This window comes from Chiloscyllium plagiosum, unplaced genomic scaffold, assembly GCF_037043375.1.
Source record: "Chiloscyllium plagiosum isolate Xiang-an unplaced genomic scaffold, Cpla_swu_hap1 HiC_scaffold_31, whole genome shotgun sequence".
Lineage (NCBI taxonomy): Eukaryota > Metazoa > Chordata > Chondrichthyes > Orectolobiformes > Hemiscylliidae > Chiloscyllium > Chiloscyllium plagiosum.
This window is the reverse complement of record NW_028270169.1, coordinates 37822191-37846105: the sequence shown is the minus strand read 5'-3', so window position 1 is coordinate 37846105 and position 23915 is coordinate 37822191. Positions and strand designations below refer to the sequence as shown.

The following is a 23915-nucleotide window of genomic DNA, read 5'->3' as shown; positions in this document are numbered from 1 at the left end:
CTGAATGCAATTGCTGAAGCCAAAAATAATCTTTTCAATAATGTTTTCATTAAATTTATTTCATTATAAACTCAGTTTGTATTTTTTTTTCCTTTTCTGTCAGTGATATTTGTCAATCACTTGAAAGATCAAGAGTTGAACTTCTATACTATACTCAAATCAGATCTGAATGATAAAATTGTGCACATTGTAGCCCAACATTAATTCTCAAATAAGTTTGTCTTGTGGTCCACAGGAAATTCTACCATTTGGATGGAAGCAGCCTTTTTTACTGGCTGTGAGGAAAAATAAAACTGGATAAGTTTAAATTGTGACGACTTTTGGACACCATTCTGGAAAGCATGAGACACCTAATTTTTCATCACACAGACCAAGGTACTCAGCTTACATCTGAGCCACTTGCACTCAAAACTTCCATGCAGAACTCTATATAACCTACCGCACAGAACATTTAAAGGATTTTTAAGAAGAACAGCCGTCAAAGACTAATTGACCAGTTGTCAAAATAAAGACAACTGATTGGAACAGTTGCATTAGTTTGATTAACTTTACTTTTAAAGTTCCATCCGTTTATACAAAACCTGGAGCATTCAGCTAACGCATATATCTCTCTGAAAGAATTCTTTTAGTCAGTAAAACTTGCAACACATTTTGATATGATAACCTTTTGTTCATTTGCTATGAATGTCACAGTATGCTGTTTTTACCTTTAGTTAGAATTATGCAATCACCTCTAATTATGCATGATGCTCAGTTGTATGCTTTACGTGAAGGTCTTTTTAAAGCTGGTGACACTGATGATTGATTCTGTGTGGTGCCTGGCATTGTACAAACCCATATAACTCACCGGGTATAGTGACAAGCCAGAAAGGAACTGAAATATGCAAATAATGGGAGGAGCTATGTTATTTAAAAGGCTGAGAATCTGAAACATGCTCAGAGAGATTCTGAAAGCCTGAGGTGAGTGACAGTCTGCCTCCCAGTCTGAGGGGATGTGTAGGTCACTTGCTGGCAACCAGCAGGCCCCTATTATGTAGAGATTAGAATAAGGGAGCTAGCTGGGTTCATGACATCCAAATAAGAAAATTAAAAGAGCAGATATAATTTCAGGGTTGGATTAAGGGAGTAAGAGCTTTGATATGAATCTGAAAACACAGAGCTTCATTTTCAAAACTGGGATTAATTTAATAAGTTAGGGTAAGGACCATTCTTGCATAAAACAGTAGATTTCAAGAAATATTTAGTCTTTAGTGTTTGACCATATTAGTTAGTCTTCAATCATTTACTTATTTCCATTCTAAAGGTATGTTTCATTTTTGTTATTTCTGCGTCTATCTCTGACCTGCCAGTCCTGACACAAATGTGGAATGTGTTTCTTTCAGAATGGTGCCCGTGTGGTTGCTGTGCCTCGCTGGGCTTCTCCTCCCTCAGACTTATGGGGTTTCTGCAGGTAAGAGTCTCCAAGTACTTCAGTAATCTTACAGAGTAGGACAAGCTATATTTGACTTCCCACATCTGCAAATGCTGGGAATGGAGCGACTGCTCAGAGAGCACTGAGGGACTGGAGCGAAAGATAAAGATATGAGACAGAGCAAAATGAGAATCCGAGATTTGAACAACTGAAAGTAGGAGAATCCCAACCAGAGTTTATAGCAAGATTGAGGCTCTGCAGAGTCAGAGCTTGGTATTGACGGAAAATAGCTTTTTTACTTAATTTGCCTTGCTATCTGGGATCACTGTCCTTACATACAGAGCACAAAATTGTGCCTGCTGCTTTTTGTGGAGATTTTATTTCACTATGTTGAAACATAGCTAGACTGGAGCCAGATTATGATATAGTTTTATTTGGTGTTTATCCATAATAAATTATCAGTGTTGCTCTTTCAGTTGCCTGCATAGGTTAAATTGAGTCATATGTTTGAGGCCAGAAACTCAGAATGTGAATGTACTTTCCTTTGGCTGCCCAGTCAGCTGAAGTCTACATTCAAGGTTACAATTCTAAACAGCCAATAAATTGTTGATAAGGATAATAACATTATGTCACTAATATGAATTCTACCTCGATTGTATTTTTAGATTCTGGAGCTGCCGTGGCAGATATTGCTGTACCGGATCCCATTGGTCTAGTGGAAAGAGACTACCTCGCTGGTGCCGAGTAGGTATCAATCCCAATAACCCTGCTCTCCTATTGGGTTGTCAGTAAATATTGGCATTTCCAGTAACAACATTAGTTCAGGATGGAACTGTACCATACAAAATAGAACACTAGAATATTCCAATCATGAACATTCAAATATAGAGGAATTTTGATCACCTTGGACACCTTGAAGCCGGATGAATCTCCCTCTAGCATGTTAACCAGAGGACAATGGGACCCATCTCCTAATGTCAACTGGGTCCATTACATGTCAAGGTTGGGACTGGAAACCTGGTTGTAAAGTCTCAGAGTGCTATTTCTACTGCCCACATTAATTATTAAGTAGTTAACTACACCAATGACTATGGACTGGCCAATCAGTGACAGGTTATGATCATTCTTGTGCCATGGGAAGCTTTTCTCTGGAACATGGTATTAGACAAAACAAAATCTTTATTTTTATTCTTTCATAGGATAAAACATCTGCTAGGTCCAACATTTAGTACCCACATCCAATTGCACATAAGAAAATAGCAATGAGTCACCAGTTGATCCACAAACACAATTTGGAACAAACTAATTGCACTATGCAATTCAGTGAAGTAGGTTTAATTCATTGTAGTTGAGAATCTCCTGCATTTCAATATTATGGTTTATACTAAGTCTAAACATGAAGCAACCTTAGATAGTCCACAGATACCTCATTTTGAGGTTCAGCTAGATTGATACCACTTGGCAGAAAATAGATATGAGCCCATCATAGATAAGGTCCATTTGCCTTGTAGCTCTGTGATACCTTATGCTCAATGCGCAGAGACATTTCAGTATACAAAATTAAGTTGGTAGTGAATTGAGTCTCACTGTTCCATTTATGAAACTAATTAGTTTTGGGCAAAAAGATGTGTCTCAGCTGTACCACAGCTAATTTTCATCCTTGTTTTATTCTTTCAATGATTATAAATGCTTGAGTCATTGGATATATTTAACAGTCCTGTAACCGCAGTTGTAAATGAATAATGGAAATTCCCAGCTTTATTCATTATTATTCCAAAAGTGAAAAACATGTGAAGATTAGGCATGAAATTCTCATCAACTTTGTTAAGATACTATGTGGAAAGATCATGAAAATATTGAAGATAAATAGCTTATAGGTGGTACGTTAACCAGAAAACAGAAAGTAAGAAGTGTAAAGGGTAATAATTCAAATTGGTTGTTTCACAGGGTCAGGACTATATACTAATTAGCAATTTTCTGTGATATATGACCCTCAAATTAAATAACTATCAGTCTCTCTCTCCAATGAGAGAGCAACTCCATGATTCAGAAGACAATGTTGACTTTATTCCATTCAATTAATGCAATTTCCCTATGGAATTAAATTTAGGTCATTTCTGATTAAAGACTGGTGAGGTAGGTACACTCAGGTAATGAGTGAAAAGGTAAAAAATGGATATATCTAGAAGCTGCAAGGACTTAGGAGTACTGAATAAGAAGAATAAATGCATGAGTAGGATCGTACTATCTTACTGGATGTTATCTGGATTGAAAAATGTAATTAGTGGGTAAGGGGCCAACTAGAACAGGAATGAGGCAGAAAGTGATCATTGGTCGAGGAAGAAAGAATTCCTTTTACAAGGATTAAGGATTACAGACACATGATTGCTTATTTTAAACGTAGGGTAAATACTTGGCTCAGATGCTGAAATCTGCAGGCAGAAAGTATCTTCAAGACCCCTTCCAGTTTTATTGTTGCATTTCATTGGAATTTTGTTAGAGAAAAATTGCAACTAATGGTATTTAGTAGGGTCATAAAATAGATTAAATCAACAAATAATTTTGAAACAGCATCAGTCTTACACTTGCATTGAACTAAACATCTTAAACATGGTGGTCAAGATTACAATGATAGTTGAACATGATTTTAAAAAAGGAATTGGCTTGTAATAGCTTTTAAAATGTTTCTGTTTATTAAAAAAGAGGGTCAATGTGTGTAAATCTGTTTAGTTCTACTGTACTTAAGTGTGGCTCACTAACATGCACTACACACAAGCAGCGTCTGATTACACACAAGTCCCAGTTCTTTGCAAACAAAAAGAGAACATCCACATCTTGCATTTTTTCTGTATTGGTGAAATTACCCATCACAACAGCAGCACCAATTCTACACATTCTTACATTTTATTCTGTAATACAGCTAATTTTGTTTCAGGCAAACAACTGGATAATTTCTTAATGTGTTGCAAGTAAGATGTAAAGATTAAGCACAGTATTGAGATCAGCCAAATACAGTTACTAATTGGATCCGCATGAGGACAGACAAAAAGGAAAGAACACAGATGAAGTGAAAAGGGAATGGAATAGGATTGGAATAGATAAGAGTGGCATCTCGGGTTGAGGGGTAATGGGAGAAGGAAAGGGGAGAAAGAAAGGAAAGATAAAAGGAAAATATGGAAAGGCATGGGATTGGAAAAGAAATGGCATAGCGAAGAGGAGGGGTGAGCGGACAAGGACACAAGAGAAAGGCATGGCAACTACCTCAGGTGAGATTGAATGGTTGTCAAGTCATGAATTGCTGACTTAAGGGTCTCAATTAGTAGCAGGGAAGGAAGACTGTCCATAGACCTTCTTGGTCCAGACTTTATTCTGACAGATGTGCTTAGGTGGTGGGGTCACCACTTGACACCCTCCCACCTAATTAAATGACCATCCACTCCCCCACTGCCATTAAACTCTCCAAGGGATAGACAAAAGATTCTGCTGAATGTTTCAAGTTAATGACTTTTCAGCAGAATTGGGAAAGTTAGCAATATAACAAATTCTGGGCGAGTGAAAGGAATGAGAAATGACAAAAAGGGGAGGTTTGTAAAAGGTGGAAGGCCGGAGAGATTGAAGGAGATGATGATGGTGTAAGACCAAAGGCAAGGTATGGAACAAATAAAGAAACACAAAATGTGTCGCAAGGAGGGGTGAACGGCAGAGAGATGAATGCCGGCAGACTGAGCAAGAGAGTAAGACCGAAACTGATGAACAATAGGAAACAAGATGGAGAAGAGGGTACAGTTTAAAATTGTTGAACTCAATGTGAAGTTTGGAAGGTTGTAAAATATTTCATTTAAAGTAAAACGTTGATCTTCAAGCTGATGTTGAACTTCATTGAAACAATGCAACAGGCCAAGAACAGAGAAGAATTTCTATCACAAGTGGCGAGAAGCTCAGGGCCAAGCTGGTACGTTGAACAGAGGTCTTCTGCAAAACAGTCTGCTTTGGCCTCCCCTATGTAGTGCAGTTTGCATTGTGAACAGGAACATAGTATAGTAATCTGACAGGAATATATGAATCACTGCTTCACCTCGATGGTCTGTTTTTGGGCTAGGACAGTGATAAGAGAGGAGTCTAAACATGAGATGGTACATCTGCTGTTGCAAGAAAGGAATCATGGGAAGGGGCCAGACTGTTGGGCATGAGTGAGGAGTTGATCAGGGTGTAGCCAAGGGAATGGTCACTTTGGAATGCAGGAAGGGGGAGGTGAGGAAGATATGTTGGATGTCAGTATCATGTTGGAGTGTGAAAAGTATGAAGGGGGGCTTTTCAGTTGAGAATAAAAGGAAGAAACATCAGAAACACGAGAATGGACAATTGCATCATCAGAACAGATGCAATAGAGATTGCAAAACTGGAAAAATTAAGTAGAGTCTTTACAGGATACAATGGATGAAATTTAATACCTGCATTCCCTTGCAGCAGATCAGAGGTAAGGGTGGCATTTAATGGGTGGGAGGGTAGAGACCCTGCTATCTTTCCTGTTCAACCCAATTAATAATTCTGGCCAGAGATGGTGTGTGTATGGCTTGCCCACACAAATACTAATTGGGACTCTCGACTGGGAATTTGTTTCCCAGTTCATGACAATAGCACTGATGTAGCCATTGCTGTAGCACAAAAAGAGGTGAGGAATGGTGCCTCAAAGACTGAAACAAAGTATATTCCACATATCCAACAATGCAACAAGCTTAACTAGGACCTACATGGGTACCCAAAGGGACAACTTTTAAATACAAGATGTGAGTGGATTAAAAGGGAAAGTTGTTTGATCTGAGAACAGGGTTAGTCAGGTAGTGAATGCAGATTGGTTGGGCCTTCATGTGAGAAAGGAACAAAGAACCCTCAGACCTTCTTCATAGAGAACCAGCGTGTAGAAAGGTTAGATATTCATGAAAATGAGATCACCATGGCCAAGAAATCTCAACCTGTTAAAACAACTAAGGGCAAAGAAAAGGTCAGTAATGTAGGTAGAGACAAACTGAACAAGGATTGAAATAGCACAATTAATGTGCTTTGGTCGTAAACTTATCAATAATATGTCTTAAAAAGATTTATTGCAACAACTATAGAGTTTTGTGACCAACCTGCCATCTTTAATATATTATAGATTGATAGCTAACTGTTAATGTGACTCTTCGCAGAAAGCTCCCTAGTCACGCTATTTTCTAAACAGTGCAGGCCTGCTTCTGTCTTGTAAATGAACTTGCTGTCAGGAAGCAATGAATGATGGATACAGTCTGCAAAGCAAAGAATACAGACAAAAATAGTGGATACATTAAACATAGTGGGATGTTACAATGAGGAGAGTTAGAATATTTAGTTTAAGGACTTAAATGGGTAAGGAAATGGCTTTGTTGGAAGATTTGAAGTATGGAAACATTCATAGCTGTTAGGTCATAGATTATTAATGGGACAGGAGAATATTTGGCTCATCAAGTCTATGAAGGATACCAAATTGTGGACTGCGTTGAAACACTGCAGAATAACCTAGAATAACCTTGCTTATCGAGAGTTCTTGTTTAGTGGTATTCCCTTTATTAGGTCAGTTCATCTGCTTCCTTCTTTATTCCACCAGCTCTGAAATCCAAAACATTGAGGGCGTGGATGAAGTTGACGGTCTTCAAAAACGTGAATGTGAGTCAAAACATACTTTAGCTGCATTCAGAGAAAACACAATGGGAAATAGGGTACAATGTCGAACAGTAAGCCAAAAATTGTTACTTATTAAATTCCACTGAGATGGAAACAACTTTAATATAATACCTATCTAAATGTGTGACCATATCTCTCCACCTAAGGCTATACAAAGCATGTTGGAGCGAGCAGTATTAAGTAAAATGACAAAATGACTTCTGGGCTGCAAATTGACAATTCTGCTAAAGCTGCATAAAATGGCTTTTCAGCTACTAACTGCTTTAAGAGACTGATATTTTTATTCACTACAATCAGGCAAATTTCAGGGTTCTAAGCACAAATTTAGCTGTTAGTTTGCTATATAATGGGGTCCAGGAGCGAACAATATAAACTCAGAATCATTTCCCACTAACTACAGAGCAGTTTTATAGATTCTGGAACATTTACTTATTTAATCTTTAGTTATGTTTGACTAACTTTGTTGGGTCCAGCTGATCTTCAAAGAACAAAAGAATAGTTACACAACGACTCATGAAAGCCTCAGAGAAGAGCGAGAAAATGTAAAAAAAAGTGTTTGTTTAGAATTCACAGGAGTCGGAGATACAGACAATTTAATAATTGCAATAACAGACATGAGGGAGTTTAATATTCACACATGGAAGATACAGAGCACATTAATCATAATAACAGGAGATACAGATTTCATATTCATTGTATAAATGTTTAATTTCCTGTCCCTTAATATACTTTTGATTTCAGATCACCGTTGTGGCAAAATACCTGTAGTTTCACATGGAACCTGCAAGGTATACCAGAGAAAGGTCATTTTCACTTGCAAGAAAGGATATGCACTTCTGGGATCAAATGTTGTTTTCTGTACTGCCAGAGGTTTCTGGAGCTCTATCCCACTGTGTTTCCGTAAGTATATTAATGGACCAGTGGGTGTTTAACATTTTCATTGATAGATTGTCCCATTAATTATATCTTATCACAGTAACAGAAGAAATCATGGAGAGTTTCATACAGATGATTTATTCCATTAAATCTATGCTAGTCTAACAGTGAACACAGAAATTCCTAGGCTGTGAGAGGACGCAGTGAAGTAAAGTGCATTTGGAAACTAACATATTGGAGTGGAATTTCATTTTAGATCTATTTGAAAATTCTGATTAGTAATGCAGATGGAAGAGGAGTTTACACAACTATTGTGAGAGTTTCTGTTTTGTCTAGATGTTTCTTCCATCTTTCAATTAGCCACCTAACTCCCTATTGACATAATCATTGGCAATGCTACAATAACATTTTGAGAATTCCATATCCTAAGCTCTGCATAAACCATTTCTTTACTCAATTCCTTTTAATTCATTTTCCTATTTATTTAAATATGCACCACCTTAACAAGCAAACTATGCAATCTATGTTATTACAAGCCCATGTAATTTCTGTGCCCTGATGCCCTAACATTCTCAGTCTTTCTTAATTATTTGTCCATCACATTTTTCACCTCCTAACTACTATGGCCATATTACAAGTACAAATTGGTAAAGTGCCAGAGAGGGAAGTTGAACAACATTCCTTTGCCTCACACTGACTTCAAGTAATGATTTGAAGGTGCTGGTGTTGGACAGGGGTGTACCAAGTTGAAAATCACACAAAACCATGTTATAGTCCAATAGGTTGATTTGGAAACACTAACTTTCAGAGAGCTGCTCCTTCATCGGGTGATTAAACAACCACCTGATGAAGGAGCAGTGCTCCAAAAGCTAGTGCTACCAAATAAACCTGTTGGACTGTAACCTGGTGTTGTGTGAATTTTGACTTCATGTAAATTATTTTTATTCCTTCACAGCAGATTGAATGCAGGTTGGCCATTCTTGTTTTCCTTGTGTTACATCCAAGTACTTAAAGCATCTCTTTGCTTGTCTTTCAATGGAGAGTTTTGATAAAACCATTAAAAGGCATGTTTACATCAAAAAATACAAGTATGTCAGATGCTGGAAATCTGAAATAAAAACTGTGAATGTTGGAGAAACCCAGCCAGTCTGACCTCACAAAAATATTACAAAGAACCCTTCAATATCCGTATATCATAAAAAGTGTCACATTCATACTGGAGAGAACATGCACAAGCTTGGTTAAACACCAAACACTAGTGAGGAGCCAGTGAAGATGGTGACAGATGGAAAGCAACAAGTAGGAGAGAGAGCTAGTGACAAAAGTACATCAGGTTCAAAGGAATTGCACATTTCAGATGTCCGTAAATCAAGTCAAACTTCTTCAGAAGATTGCCATATAGTCCTTTGAGAATCTGCACAAAATAGCGGTGAATATATATTGTGAAAACTCCAGCACACATATAGGTACGTGAGAGTGTTTGGAAATTTGCAAGATATCATAGCGTGAGTAGAATCATCAGGGTCTACTGCAGAAGAACAACAGAGAATGGATTTCCCAAATCCAAAGGCAAGTTGGATTACTGATTACTGTTATTATTGATCAATAGCACAGCTGGCTCTCTCTAAAATAACTCTAGGAAACCAGCTATGTGCCTTTTACTTCCTTAGCCACCTAGTGTTAAAAAGAGAGCTATTTCTTTGACTTCAGAACTCCGGAGTATCAGACTAGGGTAGATTGAGTTGCTCCCTTGCCAGCACGTACAGCTCTCTCCAACTCTGCAAATTACCAAGTGCCAAAACACTGAAATTGAATTGTTGGACTCAGAAAGATTGGCAAGACCTGCTCCCCTGTGACGCTAGAACAAGCACACAGCAATGTGTGGGACTGCATTCCCACTCCAGATCTGCTCTCAGAACAACTCTGAAGCAGCAATGCATTGCAAAAGGTAGTCTTTCAAATGAGATATGAAAGTAAAGGGCTGTTTACCCACTTAGGTGAGAGTCTATATTGCTATATCACTATTTGAAAAAGAATGGGAAATCACTCCCGTTGCTCTGACTAATTCATTCTCCAACCAATATTTGAAAAACAGTGTAATTAGTCATCTCTCTATTACTGCTTGTGGAACCTTGCTCTGCAGGAATTGCTCACTACTTTTGCCTAAAATGCTACAGTACCTACTCTTCAGAAGCACTTTATTAGCCAGGAAGGGCTTTCGGTGTTTAATCTGCTATCCACATACATGTTGCTTCTTCTTTAAAACCCTGCCTACACCAGTCATTAGGACTCTTGCGCACCCACCCCCACCTACAAATGCACACAAACATGCACACGCGTGGGCATGCACATATACACACACACACACACACACACACACACACTCATCACATTTTCATTCTCTGAATTCAGGGAATCATTAGAGGATTCTTTGCAATGACTACATTGAGGCTGACATCTGTGAAGATAGTAATCATCTGAGTAAAGATACCCTTGATAAAACAAAACCTGCAGAAAACAGCAAGAAAAATATTGCTGCAACTCAATGTAACATGTCACAACAAAGTCAAGGTTTCAAAATCCCACCACTTGAAGTGAAGATGAGCTGTATGGAAACACCCAATGGATAAGCAGTACACTTAGAGTTCATTGCATAAGAATGTTTTTTTTGGGGGGGAAGGGAGGGTGTGACATATTTTAACCTGTAATTTATTTCAGGATTTTAAAGAAATCTAGCAACTACTGGAAACATAATCTTTTTTTTCTCAGCTGGGCAGTGGCCAGGACATCTGTGTTCAATTTCATGGTGCATTCAGATTCTCTTCCCAAATGTAACATCAAACAAGCAACCTTTTGATGCATCACGTTCACTGCTCATCACCTAACTTTCTTCCAATGATATAATGTCATCATGAGGGATTTCCTACTTCATGTTGACTCCTACACTGACATCTGCTCAATTACACAACAATATGTCAGTTTTCCCTATCAAGAATCTGAATGTTGCACTCAAATTTTGTGAAAGAGTGTAGATTGCTTTATCAAATGATAAGCATCAGTAGTAAACTAAACTCTGCATATTTCTTTTATAGCAATGCCAAAATTCTATCCAGGGCCAAAAGGAGAACCAGGTGACCGTGGAAGTATGGGGCCAAAAGGTGAACCAGGTGATGCTGGACATCCAGGAATGATGGGACGTCCAGGACGCCCTGGAAAGAATGGACAGCCAGGTCCTAGAGGTGCTCCTGGGACTCCAGGAGCAAGAGGCCGACCAGGTTACCCTGGAGTAGCAGGAACACCAGGTGAAAATGGCAGGAATGGAATCAATGGGCAAAGAGGAATGGACGGTGACACTGGAGCAACTGGAGCGCCAGGACCTCAAGGAAACCAAGGAGAAACAGGAATGAAAGGAGAAGTAGGTGACCCAGGACCACAAGGCCCTCCAGGAACCTTCTTTGTGTGGAGGCCATCTGCCTTTGCAGTCAAGTTGGGCGCTGGCAGTACAACATCTGGGCAACCAATTGAATTCCGAGAAGTTCTGTATAATGAACAAGGTGCTTTTAACCTTGTCACAAGCACTTTTGTTTGCCAATATAGTGGTGTATATGCCTTTTATGCTCACTTAGAAGTGAATAGAAGAGGTGCACTTGTTTCAATTGTGGTAAATGGTCAGACCGTTTATCAAAATTACCAGTCATATTCTTCATATTCTGAAATGTCAACTGTGGCTACAATTGTAAAATTGAAAGCAGGTGATAAAGTTTGGATACAACCTGAAGATTCAGAAAATGGTATTTGTCATAACACTTACTTCATGGGATACCTGATTTATGAATGTAAATAGAAAGTATTATTTGCAGACATAAATTCATACTTCATGTGTATCTAATTCCAATATTGATCTTTACTACATCATCTATTTGCCATCCACAGCTCCACATCTGTTATGTTTTCACAGAAAACCCGTTCAGTAATTTCCTCAAAAATCAAAATGCATTTAATTTAGTTTTATACATCTGGTGGAAAAGTACAGCAGACTTATTAATAATTTCATTCTTGCCTGTATGTAAAGAAAGCTGAGTTTCATGACTTCCCTGTTGCAGGACTGGGAGAATAAATTCCACTCTTTTTAATCTCCTCTTTGCTCCAGTGATTGATAAGGGCCAAATTTGAAAGGTCACACTTCAGAGCCTGGATTCAGACCAGTAGATTGATCTGCAAAGCAGTAATGCATTTAATTAGTGCATTCAGACAGGTCAGCCACCAAAATGATTTCTTAATAAAATATGATAAATTTGGCTACCTTAAATTGTCATCGCTAAATTAGTTTATCCAGGAGATCTTCATTTAAAATAATAAAATTGGAAAAATAATAACATAACTTATTTGAGCCTTTGAGCAGTTTATACAATTCTCTGTGATTCTCAGAATTTAGATGTGCCCCATTATGAAATGCGATTATCAGAATTATCAGCAATAGATCACTAGTGCTGGAATAATAACAATGATGATCATTGCATCTGCATTAATCAGACAGTCCACAGCCTCAATAATATGCTATCAGTAACAGAATATTGTGAGAGCTATGAATCCGAGGGGCTTTTCACACCAACAAATATTTAACATTAGAAAGATAAAGGCTCTTATTTGAGTTCATTTTCTCTCACAAGATCTTTCCACTTTAATGCCATCATCCTTTCTACGATATTCAGCAGCTCTGATCAAGATTGCTTTAAGTTAAGTAACACTTATCAGCTCTTAAAACTCTGATTTGTGTGCACCTTTAGATTGTAATCCTTTGTTAATAGAAAAAAACAAAGTCTTCTGTTCCATCCTATCAACTATTACATCAACATGTCAATGACATTTGCAATCGAGATAACTTGCTGATGGTATCTGGGGGGCTTACCCTTTATTGCCTGGACCCCAGTTCTACAGTTCACTGCTCAATGTTACTGGCAATAAATTACAGAAGATCTAAAATACTAAGGGACATTTCTCCTTTTTTTATCCTTTTCATGTTCTGGATTTGTCTGCCTTAGAGTCCCTCACTTTCCCTGTCATAATTTTGACTGTGACTCATATTTAATATGGGTATAAAGGAAATGATAATTAATTGTTGAATTACAATATGTACTGTAATTCATTCTATCAATGCCATGAATGACCTACTGTGACACAGTGGTTGGATTAGCAGTGTAACAAAGTCCAGTAGGTTAATTGGACTGAAATAAAATTTCCTTCAACTTTCTTTCCAAATGTTCGTCGCTCTCATATGATGATTCTATTGAGATTTTCAAAGATACACAATAAAGAATATCCTGCTTTCACGTGCATGGTGGCTTCAACTGTAACTTATTGGTTTTGTGTTGTTGCAAGTTTAATATTTTGTCTTACATTTTCTGTTCAATACGGCAGTGCAAGCCAATTCCTTTAGCAGTCTTACATTTAGTGGTATGTCCCTATTGTCAAAAGCTATTTTAATAGCATAACCCCAAGGTGTAGCAATCCTATCCCTTGTTTTGGGAACTTGATATCCATACATCCTAATGACACATGCTTCCTTAATCTATTCAAAGAAGATTTGATGAGATAGGGCCTGATCCGACAAGTGAACACACAGAGAAACAATTGAGATCAGATTTTCTTAACACAATTAAAGTCATCATTGTCTAATAACACAAATAATAAGCACACAATACTTCCTCAGAAAAGTGATAGACTTTTTCACACTGACTATAATCCAAATTATAACCAGGCACAAAATATTTCTCTTCTTGGATACAGGGCTTTACAAGTATACAGTTTTATAAGGTGGTGATGTTTTGGGACTGTGTCTTTAAGGGAAAATGAAGCGAATCATATGACTTGTTCTGAAATCTATCAAACAACAGGCCTGGGTGATGGGACTGTTAATAAGGAAAGGAAGATCCCACCGGTTTTGTTGGGAAGAAAGTGGAATGTGGAGACCATGGTAGCAGTTTTTGGAGTTTGAACACTACTCTCCAAAGTCTGAGAAAGGTGTTAAAATGTTACATTATAAACAGTTGAACTTTAAACTGTCCATTTGATTCCAGGGTAAGGTACAGTTGGGGTTAAAGAATAATTCCTCAGCTTTTCTACATGGATGTAAGGCCCATGGGAATCACATTGGATTGGGTTTGAGAGGGGTTGGGTACAGAGGAAGCCATTGTTAGCTTGGGTTACATGCTTTAGTACAACGCCACTGAATACCGCAGACAATATTAGTCTGCCATGATTTTGGAGAGGGAGAGTAGTATATCTCTGTAATATGCCTCACAGGAATACAGGTCAGAGCTTGTGTTTGGAGCAAAAAAGACCAAATTTGTGCAGATTTGAAACCAGGCTTGTGTTAGAGGAGACATTTCCAGGAACATCCCTCACTGTGAACGACAGTGCTGGGGTAAAATGTGACAAGTGCAAAAAAGAAAGGAGTAGAAATAACCCATCAGAAACTCAGAATGCCTTTGGACTGAGTCGCAGAGAATGGAATGAGAACTTAAGGGAAATAAGTGAAAGTGTTTGTAGGTTGTGTTGTAAGTAAGAAGGGAAGTTCTCTTTTGTGAATTGCCAAAAAAAAGTAGTCTTTAGTCAACAGTGTTTTCATTTTCAAAAAGTAAAACCATAAAACACAAAATCATGTCTTGTCTAAAGTTTGAATTTCATTTCTAACTTTACCGTTTTGCATGAGATTTGAATCAATGTGAAATGGAACACAGCTGCACTTTCCTTCAACAAAATTAAATAAGATAGGGGCAAAAACAGGGCAGGAACTATATCCAAAGAAAGGAGCTGGTAGGAGAAAAACAATACTTTCTGGTGGATGATCAGGCATTTAAGCTTATATGCTGACCTTGTCGACTGTGACAATGAGTAGAGTTGAAAATAAATTTAGTGAGTGAATGCAGAAGGTATTTATTGTATGTACAAAAGAACAGAAATTGTGAGAGGAAATTTGAAATGCAGGTACTTTCGATCAGATATTTTCTGTCCAGTGCTCCACTTTTTCTCTCATAAGTGAGGTTGGAGGCATTTTTCTGTCAAGCACACCCCAACAAGAGGACTACATTTGATGAAGGCAGGCATCTCTGATGAGATGTTGGTGAGAGTAAGGTATTGTCACAAGGGTGGCTTCCTGGCTAAAGGTTGGTCAACCTGGAGACCCCACCCCAAGCCCTCTCTCCTGCCCCCCCCAAGGGAATCTGTCAGGTTTTAATATGTTGTCTCTTGATGAGGTGGAGGACTCATGGAAAAATGCTAATGGCAGGGAAGACACCACGAAATGGTCTTTTTTAACAATTTGGAGTTGTCCTCCACTTCTATTTTCACAGGTAATTGTGTCATTCAGCCAGAAAGAGAACTGTTGCATTCTAAGAACCAGAAGGCGGACATGTTTAACGGTAAAAGCTTTATGAAGGAGATGTTTACTTTCTAGGCAGCAACATTAAACTACACTGTTTCCCACCCAAAATGATCAATGATGTCATTGTTGTCACATGATTGGACTCTTAAAGTGACAGGCAAAAAAGCTTACACAAATATGCAGCATCTCTTCCCCATACATCAGAGACCTCTGCAATAAAAACATTCACAATATTTGCAATTGTTTACACAACAGAGAGTAGGTAAGACACTGTGGAGGATGTTGATTCCTTCTAGTTATTGATGCATTTCAGGTATCAGTTTATTTTTCTCATTCACTTTAACCTCTGGTACTTAGATGTACTAGGACTGTTATCTGTTGTTGTCTTTTCCTGAAATGACTGAATGTTTGGAGGTTCACACCATCTCATAGTATTGTCCACTAAGGCACATGCTCCAATTACTGTTCTGTCCTAAGGTATATCCAGGTCCTTTTTTTTTATTCATTCACAGGATCCGGGCATTAATGGCTCAGCCAGCGTTAATGACCCATCCTTAATTGTCCACAGGGCAGTTGAGAGTCAAGCAAATTGGTGTGGGTCTGGAGTCACATGTAGGCCAGACCAGGTAAACACAGCAAATTTCCTTCCTGGAGTGTTCTAGATGGATTTTACCAAAAATCGAGATCAGTACGTTCTTAATTCCAAACTTTTTTTTTGAAATTAAATTTCACCATCTGCTGTGGCAGGATTCAAAACCAGATTCCCAGAACTATAAGCCGAGTCTCTGGATTAATAGTCCAGTGATAATACTCCTCCCCTTATACAGTTATTTGTGGATCTTTAATTCATGTGATCTCTGAAACATTCTTTCTGCTTGCCACAAATTGTTTTGCATGTCTCTCACCAATGTCTCTTACCTGTACAGTACAGGGGACCATTCCAATCTGATCTAGAGTGATGGCTGGTAATTTTCTTGCCAGTGGCGGAATTCCTCACCAAAGCTTCTGGAACTTGTTGGAAAACATGGCATTTGGTCTTTGCCTCTTGTTGGAAAAGCTGATTCTGTTGTCTCCTGTCAACAATATCTTTTGTCATGGGTGTTTTCAACAAACCAAATACTGTGCAACTGATGCTTAACCATGAACACTGTTGGAGAACTTTGAATCAGGCAGGTTGTGTTCTGATATCTTAACAAAAATTGGCTCAGTCTTTGGATAGTGATCCTTGTTCTCGCGTTACCCTTACGGAATGTTTCATTGTCTAAACAAATTAGATTAGATTAGATTAGATTACTTTACAGTGTGGAAACAGGCCCTTCGGCCCAACAAGTCCACACCGACCAGCCGAAGCGCAACCCACCCATACCCCTACATTTACCCCTTACCTAACACTATGGGCAATTTAGCATGGCTAATTCACCTGACCTGCACATCTTTGGACTGTGGGAGGAAACCGGAGCACCCGGAGGAAACCCACGCAGACACGGGGAGAATGTGCAAACTCCACACAGTCAGTCGCCTGAGGCGGGAATTGAACCCGGGTCTCTGGCGCTGTGAGGCAGCAGTGCTAACCACTGTGCCACTGTGCTGCCCACGTGAAATCTTCCTGTGAAACCATTTGTGGCTTTGTAATATGGAGTAATTGGATATGTTGAATTGTATAATATGGAGTAATTGGATATGTTGAATTCCATTCTGCTTCAGTCCACAGACCCTTGTGATATCAACGATGGACCATGATCACCGAAAAGTTGTTCTGATAACCAAACTTCATTCGTATCTCCTAAATTTGTCAATGGTTTTCTCTGAAGATTTCATCTTCATGGTGGCAACTTCAGGCCAGATAGTATGGGCACAAACCATTTTGAAAAGCATTTGCCCTTCAAAAGGTCCAGCATAATCAAGATAGATTCTTTGCTAGAGCCTTTCTGGCTATTCCCAGGAGTGTAATGGTGATAATTAAGCTAGGTTGCAAACTCTTGCACAAGCTGCACATACTCCCACCTCCTTTGCAATTTTATAGTTGAGCCCTGGCCACCAAAATGAGAAGCTTCTAGCTATCACCTTCATTCTGACAATGCCACAGTGACTTTCCTTGCAGTTGATTTAAGACACATTTCCTTAGCTTTGATGGAATAAAGACTTTTATTCCCAAGATTGGACATCCTGCTTGTTCGGATAGGTCTAACTTTGGTCTGACATATGGCTTCAGTTTTGGAGTTGTTCCTATGATCTTGCCACAAAATACTACGACCATCACTTTTGACAGTTGTGGATAATTTCTAGTGTACTTCTTAACTTATCCTGCCTTACCAGAATGTTCCGCACTTGTTCAAAGTAGAAAACATGTATGCAAGAACTGTTTGTAGTCAACTTATTTAGTAAAGGTAATCTAGAAGGCCCATCAACATTCCCATGTCAGTTGAATTGCTGGTACTTCATTGAATGAGCTGATGGCAACAACATCTCAATCTATGCATACACTTGCTGGTAGAGAAGGTATTCCTGTATGATGTCCAAATTATTGTGGTCAATAGTCCGGCATGCAGCTAGAGCAGAGAACATGGGTCAAATAGCCTCCTTCTGACTGAAACACTTCAGTCTGTTAGTAGACCTGCACATCTTTGGGTTGTGGGAGGAAACCCGAGTACCTGGAGGAAACCCATGCAGATACGGGGAGGATGTGCAAACTCCACACAGCCAGTCACCCGAGGCTGGAATCGATCCTGCGTCCCTGGCACTGTGAGGCAGCAGTGTTAACCACTGAGTCACCATGCTGCCCTCCAATTTTTGAGGGTTGCAGTGCAATATGAGTCATAGAGTCAAAGAGTCAGAGAGATGTACAGAAACAGAACCTTCAGTCCAACTCGTCCATGCCAACCAGATATCCTAAATTAATTTAGTCGCATTTGCCAGTACTTGGCCCATATCCCTCTAAACCCGTCCTTTTCATATACCCATTTAGATGTCTTTTAAATGTTCTAATTGTACCAGCCTCCACCATGTCCTCTGGCAACTCATTCCATACATCCACCACTATTTGCATGAAAAAGTTGCCTCTTTGGTCCTTATAAATTTTTCCCCTCTGACCCTAAACCTATGCCATCTCGCTCTGGACACCCCAGCCCCAGGGAAAAGACCTTGTCTATTTATCCTATCCATGCTCTTCATGATTTTATAAAGCTTGACCAGGTCACCCCTCAGCCTCTGACTGAGGAAGCTCCAGGGAAAACAGCGCCAGCCTATTCACCGTCTCCCTATAGCTCAGAGTCAGCTGCTTTTAATACACATTTTTAGGTATCAATAAAACTGCTACTCTAGGGTCCACCTCCATTCTTACTGGTTTACCATTTAGAAAAGGAGTGACCCAGTATTGGTTGGTGACACCAGAAATGATCAGTATGCTTAATAACAACTCTTCTGCCGACTGAGTCTGGACTTCTCTCGTGCCATTTTTGTACCATGTGGATTTTCTTCCTACTGTTCGGTTTCTCAGTTTTTGCTCTATCTTGTTCATATTTCTTCTTCAAACTCGCCAATTCAATGTGTCCTTTTTTGCTCCAGTTTCTGCATACAGAAAGGGGCTTGAGAGCAGCATAACTATCAGCAGAAACTTCATAGGCGATTGACTTGATTTTGAGCTATGTACTGCACACAATTTTATTTAGTCAGAGCGTCTGTCAACAAAAGGGCATAAATCTAACGTATCACTCACAAAACAAAGTTAAAGAGCGTGAGAATTTAAAATCTTTGACTTGTTAGGTGTGGATAAGACAATTGGCAGTGAAAACAGGATTTAGTTCGAGTGCGATGCCAGGTACATCAAATATCAACTTTCAACCGTCTGCAGCAAAGCCCAGACTGCACTCGTCCAGCCTATTCTTGTAAAACTCACAACGTAGCATCTAGCTGTGATTTCGTGAATAGACAGCACTCTCTGGCCAATCTTGGTGTGCTACAAATTACGCTTACTATTGGGTGGTACCATTGGCTCACGTACAGTTGCTGGAAGCTACATATAGTCATATATGAGCAGCTATTATCTGCAGAGGAAAAGAAACATCTCGTGGCTTTGTGCCTTGTGTAATCGGTCCCTGTTCCATTGTCCAAGGCAATGACTTGAACAAACACAATCAGCATCCTTTAAATTCTGCTCCCAGTAAAACATCACATTCTTCCATCTGTCTAGATGAGTGCAAGATGCAAAATTTCAACAGCATGTCCACCTTTTTCAGCAAAACAGAATCAATAACAGCATTTCCAATGGAATGATATGAGCTGCTGTAAATATAAAACCTGAAGCACTTGGGAATGGCATAGAAGTGGAAACAAAGGAAATAGAACTTTCAGAGAGTCAACGCAGTTGAAACTGTAGGGTAAAAACTGAGAAAATTGCAGGTACTGTAAATCAGAAACAAAAACAGAAACTGCTGGAGAAGCTCTGGAAGTCTGGCAGCTACCGTGGAGAGAAAGCATTGTTAATGTTTTGGGTTGAATGACCTTCCTCAGAACTGATGGTAGCTAGGAAAGTGTCAATTTATGGGCAGAAGATGGGATGTTGGGGGGTGGTGTTGGGATGGTCAAGGAGTCAACATTATATGGAGATAAAGCCCAAAGAGAGAATTGGACAGACAAAGGAGTGGATAGTGATCTGGCTGGTAGGGTGAATAGTGGTTAATGGAGACTGTTAGTGGCTAATATGTGTGTAATAGCAGAATGTGTGTTAACAAGGCCTGGTGTGTAGGGTTGGAATAAGGACATAGGAAAGCTCAAGCCCTCAAATTATTGAAGTCGGTATTGAGTGCAGAGGGCCGTAGGGTCCCCTAGTGGAAAATGAGGTGCTGTTCTTCCAGCTTGTGCTGAGCTTCACTGGAGCACTGCAGTAAGCCTAAAACAGAGATATTGGCCAGGGAACTAGGTGGTATGTTGAAGTGGCAAGCAACTAGAAGCTCAGAATGTTTTTTCTGGACAGAACGTAGGTGTTCTGCAAAGTGGTCACCCAGTTTATGCTTCGTTTCCCACTGTCAAGGAGCCCACATTGTAGAGACCCACAGTAGACTGGATTGTGTGATGTGCAGGTAAAGCGCTGCTTCCCCTGGAAGGTGTGTTTGGGCCCTTGGATACCGAGGTCAGAGGAAGTAAATAGACAAGTGTTACGCCTTCTGCAGCTGCAGGGGAAGGGAGGGGGTAAGGGCTGAAGTTAGCCTCCAAAATGTTCACCTTCTTCCTCAACTGAAGATTCACTAGCCTCATTGTTGACAGAGCCCTCAGCTAGGTCCGACCTATCTCCCGCACTTCAGCCCTTACTCTTCTCTTCCCTCCCTCTTTAGCAAAAGGGTCCCCCTTGTCCTCACCTACCATCCCGCCCATCTCCATTTCCACCATCTTCAGTGAGATGCTATCACCAGATACGCATTCCACTCCCCTACATCAGTAGCCTTCCACAGGGACTGCTCCCTCTGGGTCCCCTTTTCCTTCACACCCAGACTCACGGCACCATCCCCTGCAACCATTGAAGGTGTACACTTGCCCATTTCCCTCTTCCCTCCTTAGTATCCAAGGGCCCAACATATCTTCCAGGTGAAGCAGCACTTTACCTGCACTTCACAGTCGAGTTCACTGCATTTGCTGCTCACAATGTGGTCTCCTCTATAGTGGAGAAACAAAGCACTTCTGGGGGACCTCTTTGCAGAGCACCTATGTTCTGTCTGGAAAAAATACTTTGAGCTTCCAGTCGCCTGCCACTTCAACATACCACCCTGTTCCTTGGGCAACATCTGTGTCTCAGACTTGCTGCAGTGCTCTAGTGAAGCTCAGCACAAGCTGGTAGAACGGCACCTAATGTTCCGCTTGGGGATTCTGCAGCCCTCTGCACTCAACATCAAGTTCAATAACTTTAGGGCTTGAGCTCTCCTGTGTCCTCATCCCAACCCCCACACATCAAGTCTTGTTAACACATAGTCAGCTATTACCCACAACCATTGTGAGCCACTAACACTCCCCATTGATAGCTATTCAACCATCTAGCCAATTTGTTACCCACCCCTTTTTCTGTCTAACTGATCTTGTCTCCATTTGGGCTCTATCTTCACCTATCGTTTGCTCCTTACCCCTGCTCCCCACCCAATTTTCTGCATATAAACTGACATTTTCCGAACTCCCCATTGGTTCTGAGAAAGGGTCATTCAGCTTGAAACGTTAACTCTGATTTCTCTCCAAAGATGCTACCAGACCTGTTGAGCTTTTCCAGCAATTTCTGTTTTTGAAACTGTAGGATAGTTCCCTTCTGTACATTTGTAACTCAATGATAAAGTCAAAATCAATTTTTCTCATCACAATATTTCAGGTTTAAGTTTAGGGAAGGATGGAAGGACACAGGAATGTTTAAGATTAAGCAATTACAGAGTTCACTTCCTTGTTTGTGGATAAATGATTAAAAAAAACAGAAAGCCGACCTTTGAGAGAATGGTGCCCTCTGCTGTCAATAATTATATGACAAACCTAGAGATGAGGAGCAACTTTCAAGCTGCTTTAAAAATGAAGGGGACCTCAGAGACTGACTGGAACAACTGCTGTCCGTACCTGCCATGGTTTCAGTACAATTCTCCTTAAAGATGTGATTTGGAGGTGGCAGTGAAGGAATGGGTATACAAAGTTAAAAAACACACAACACCAGGTTATAGTCCAACAGGAAGCACTAGCTTTCGGAGCGCTGCTCCTTAATCAGATGGTTGTGGAGTATAAGATCGTAAGACACAGAATTTATAGCTAAAGTTTACAGTATGATGCAACTGAAATTATATTTTGAAAAATCTGGATTGTTTGTTAAGTCTATCATCTTTTAGAATGACTATGTTGGTTTCAGTTCTTTCATATGTAGACATTTTTTAAAAGTTACATTCTCAAATGAACTTTAACAACCTCAAACAGATCATCGTTCGAGGCAAACTGCCCAGCTTTCAGGACAATACCATACAACCTACTCACAGTAGACACTGCAAGACGTGTCAGAATGTCGACACGGATACCATCATTACGCATGGGGACACCTTCCACCATGTAAGTGGCAGGGAATTCATGTGACTCAGCCAACATTGTCTATCTCATGTGCTGCAAGCAAGGATGCCCTGAGGCATGGTACATTGGAGAGACCAAGCAGAGGCTATAGTAGCGGATGAATGGACACCGTGCAACAATCAACAGACAGGATTGTTCCCTCCCAGTCAGAGGATACTGCAGCGGTCTGGGACATTCAACCTCGGACCTTCGGGTGACCGTCTTCCAAGGTGGACTTCGGGACAGGCAACAATGAAAAGTGGCCGAGCAGAGGCTGATAGCCAAGTTCAGTATCCATGGGGATGGCCTCAACCAGGACCTTGGGTTCATGTCACACTACAGGTGACCCACTACACTATACACACATACACACACACACACACAGATGCACACACACACGGACACTCCTACACACACATGGACACTACTACACACACACTGACAGTCCTACACACATACAGACACTCCTACAGACACACACACTCACGCAGACCCTCTCCCCTCTCTCATACACTAGGACACACCCTCCCACACACTCACTCCTTTACACTCATATTCACACATGTACACACACTCTCACAGATACTCATAACTACTCTCCACCCTCCCCTCCCCAGCACCCCCCCCAACACACACACACACACACATACACACATACACATATAAGTTTATGAGGTGAATTTGTACTTGCAGAATTACATTTTACTTTGTTCAAAAACTGCATGAATCCATGTAAGGTTCTGTAAATCCGTTTTTTAGATGAGAATCAGTCTGACCATTGTGGCACAGACAGTCTCACACAGGGCAGCTCACACCTTCAATATATTATCTGAGCCAGCATGACTCCAATTAAAGTTCACTTGAGAATACAACTTTTAAAAAATGCTTTGCAATTTACATATGAAAGAACTGAAACCAACATGGTCATTCTAAAGGATGAGAGATTTAACAAACAATCCAGGTCTTTTTCATTATATAATTTCAGTTACATCACACTGTAGACTTTTGCTATAAATTCTGTGTCTTACAATCTTATATTCCCCAACCACCTGATGAAGGAGCAGTGCTCTGAAAGCTAGTGCTTCCAAATAAACCTGTTGGACTATAAGCTGGTGTTGTGTGATTTTTAACTTTGTACACCCGGCACCTTCAAATCATGTTTAACAATAGGTGCCACGTTGGCCAAGATAATGTATTGAAGGTGTGAGGAGCCCGTGTGAGAGTGTCTGTGCCCCAATGTTCAGACTGATTCTAATCTAAAAAAAGGGATTGACAGAATCTTACATGGATTCGTGTACTTTTTGAGCAAAATAAAATGTAATTCTGCAAGAACAAATTCATCCCACAAACTTATATGTTGATGAGAATGTGCAGAGGGGTATGAGAGTCTGTGAGAGACTGTGTGTATGTGTAAAGGGATATAAGTCTATGAAAGAGTACATGTGTAGGTGTGAGTGTGGGTATGTATGTGTGGTGTATGAGAGAGAG

General features: G+C 39.9%; 1 protein-coding gene across 1 annotated transcript in view; it reads left to right on the top strand.

The window, feature by feature from the left end:
- Positions 1-1383: 1383 nt before the first annotated feature.
- LOC122564220 (uncharacterized) overlaps positions 1384-23915 on the top strand; it is a 65661-nt gene continuing 43129 nt past the window's right edge. Inside the window, exons 1-6 of the mRNA XM_087977096.1 lie at positions 1384-1450; positions 2077-2155; positions 7035-7093; positions 7853-8011; positions 11080-11823; positions 15340-15408. Coding sequence (XP_087833222.1) covers positions 1384-1450; positions 2077-2155; positions 7035-7093; positions 7853-8011; positions 11080-11823; positions 15340-15408 — 1177 coding nt within the window. The remainder of the gene's footprint in view (positions 1451-2076; positions 2156-7034; positions 7094-7852; positions 8012-11079; positions 11824-15339; positions 15409-23915) is intronic.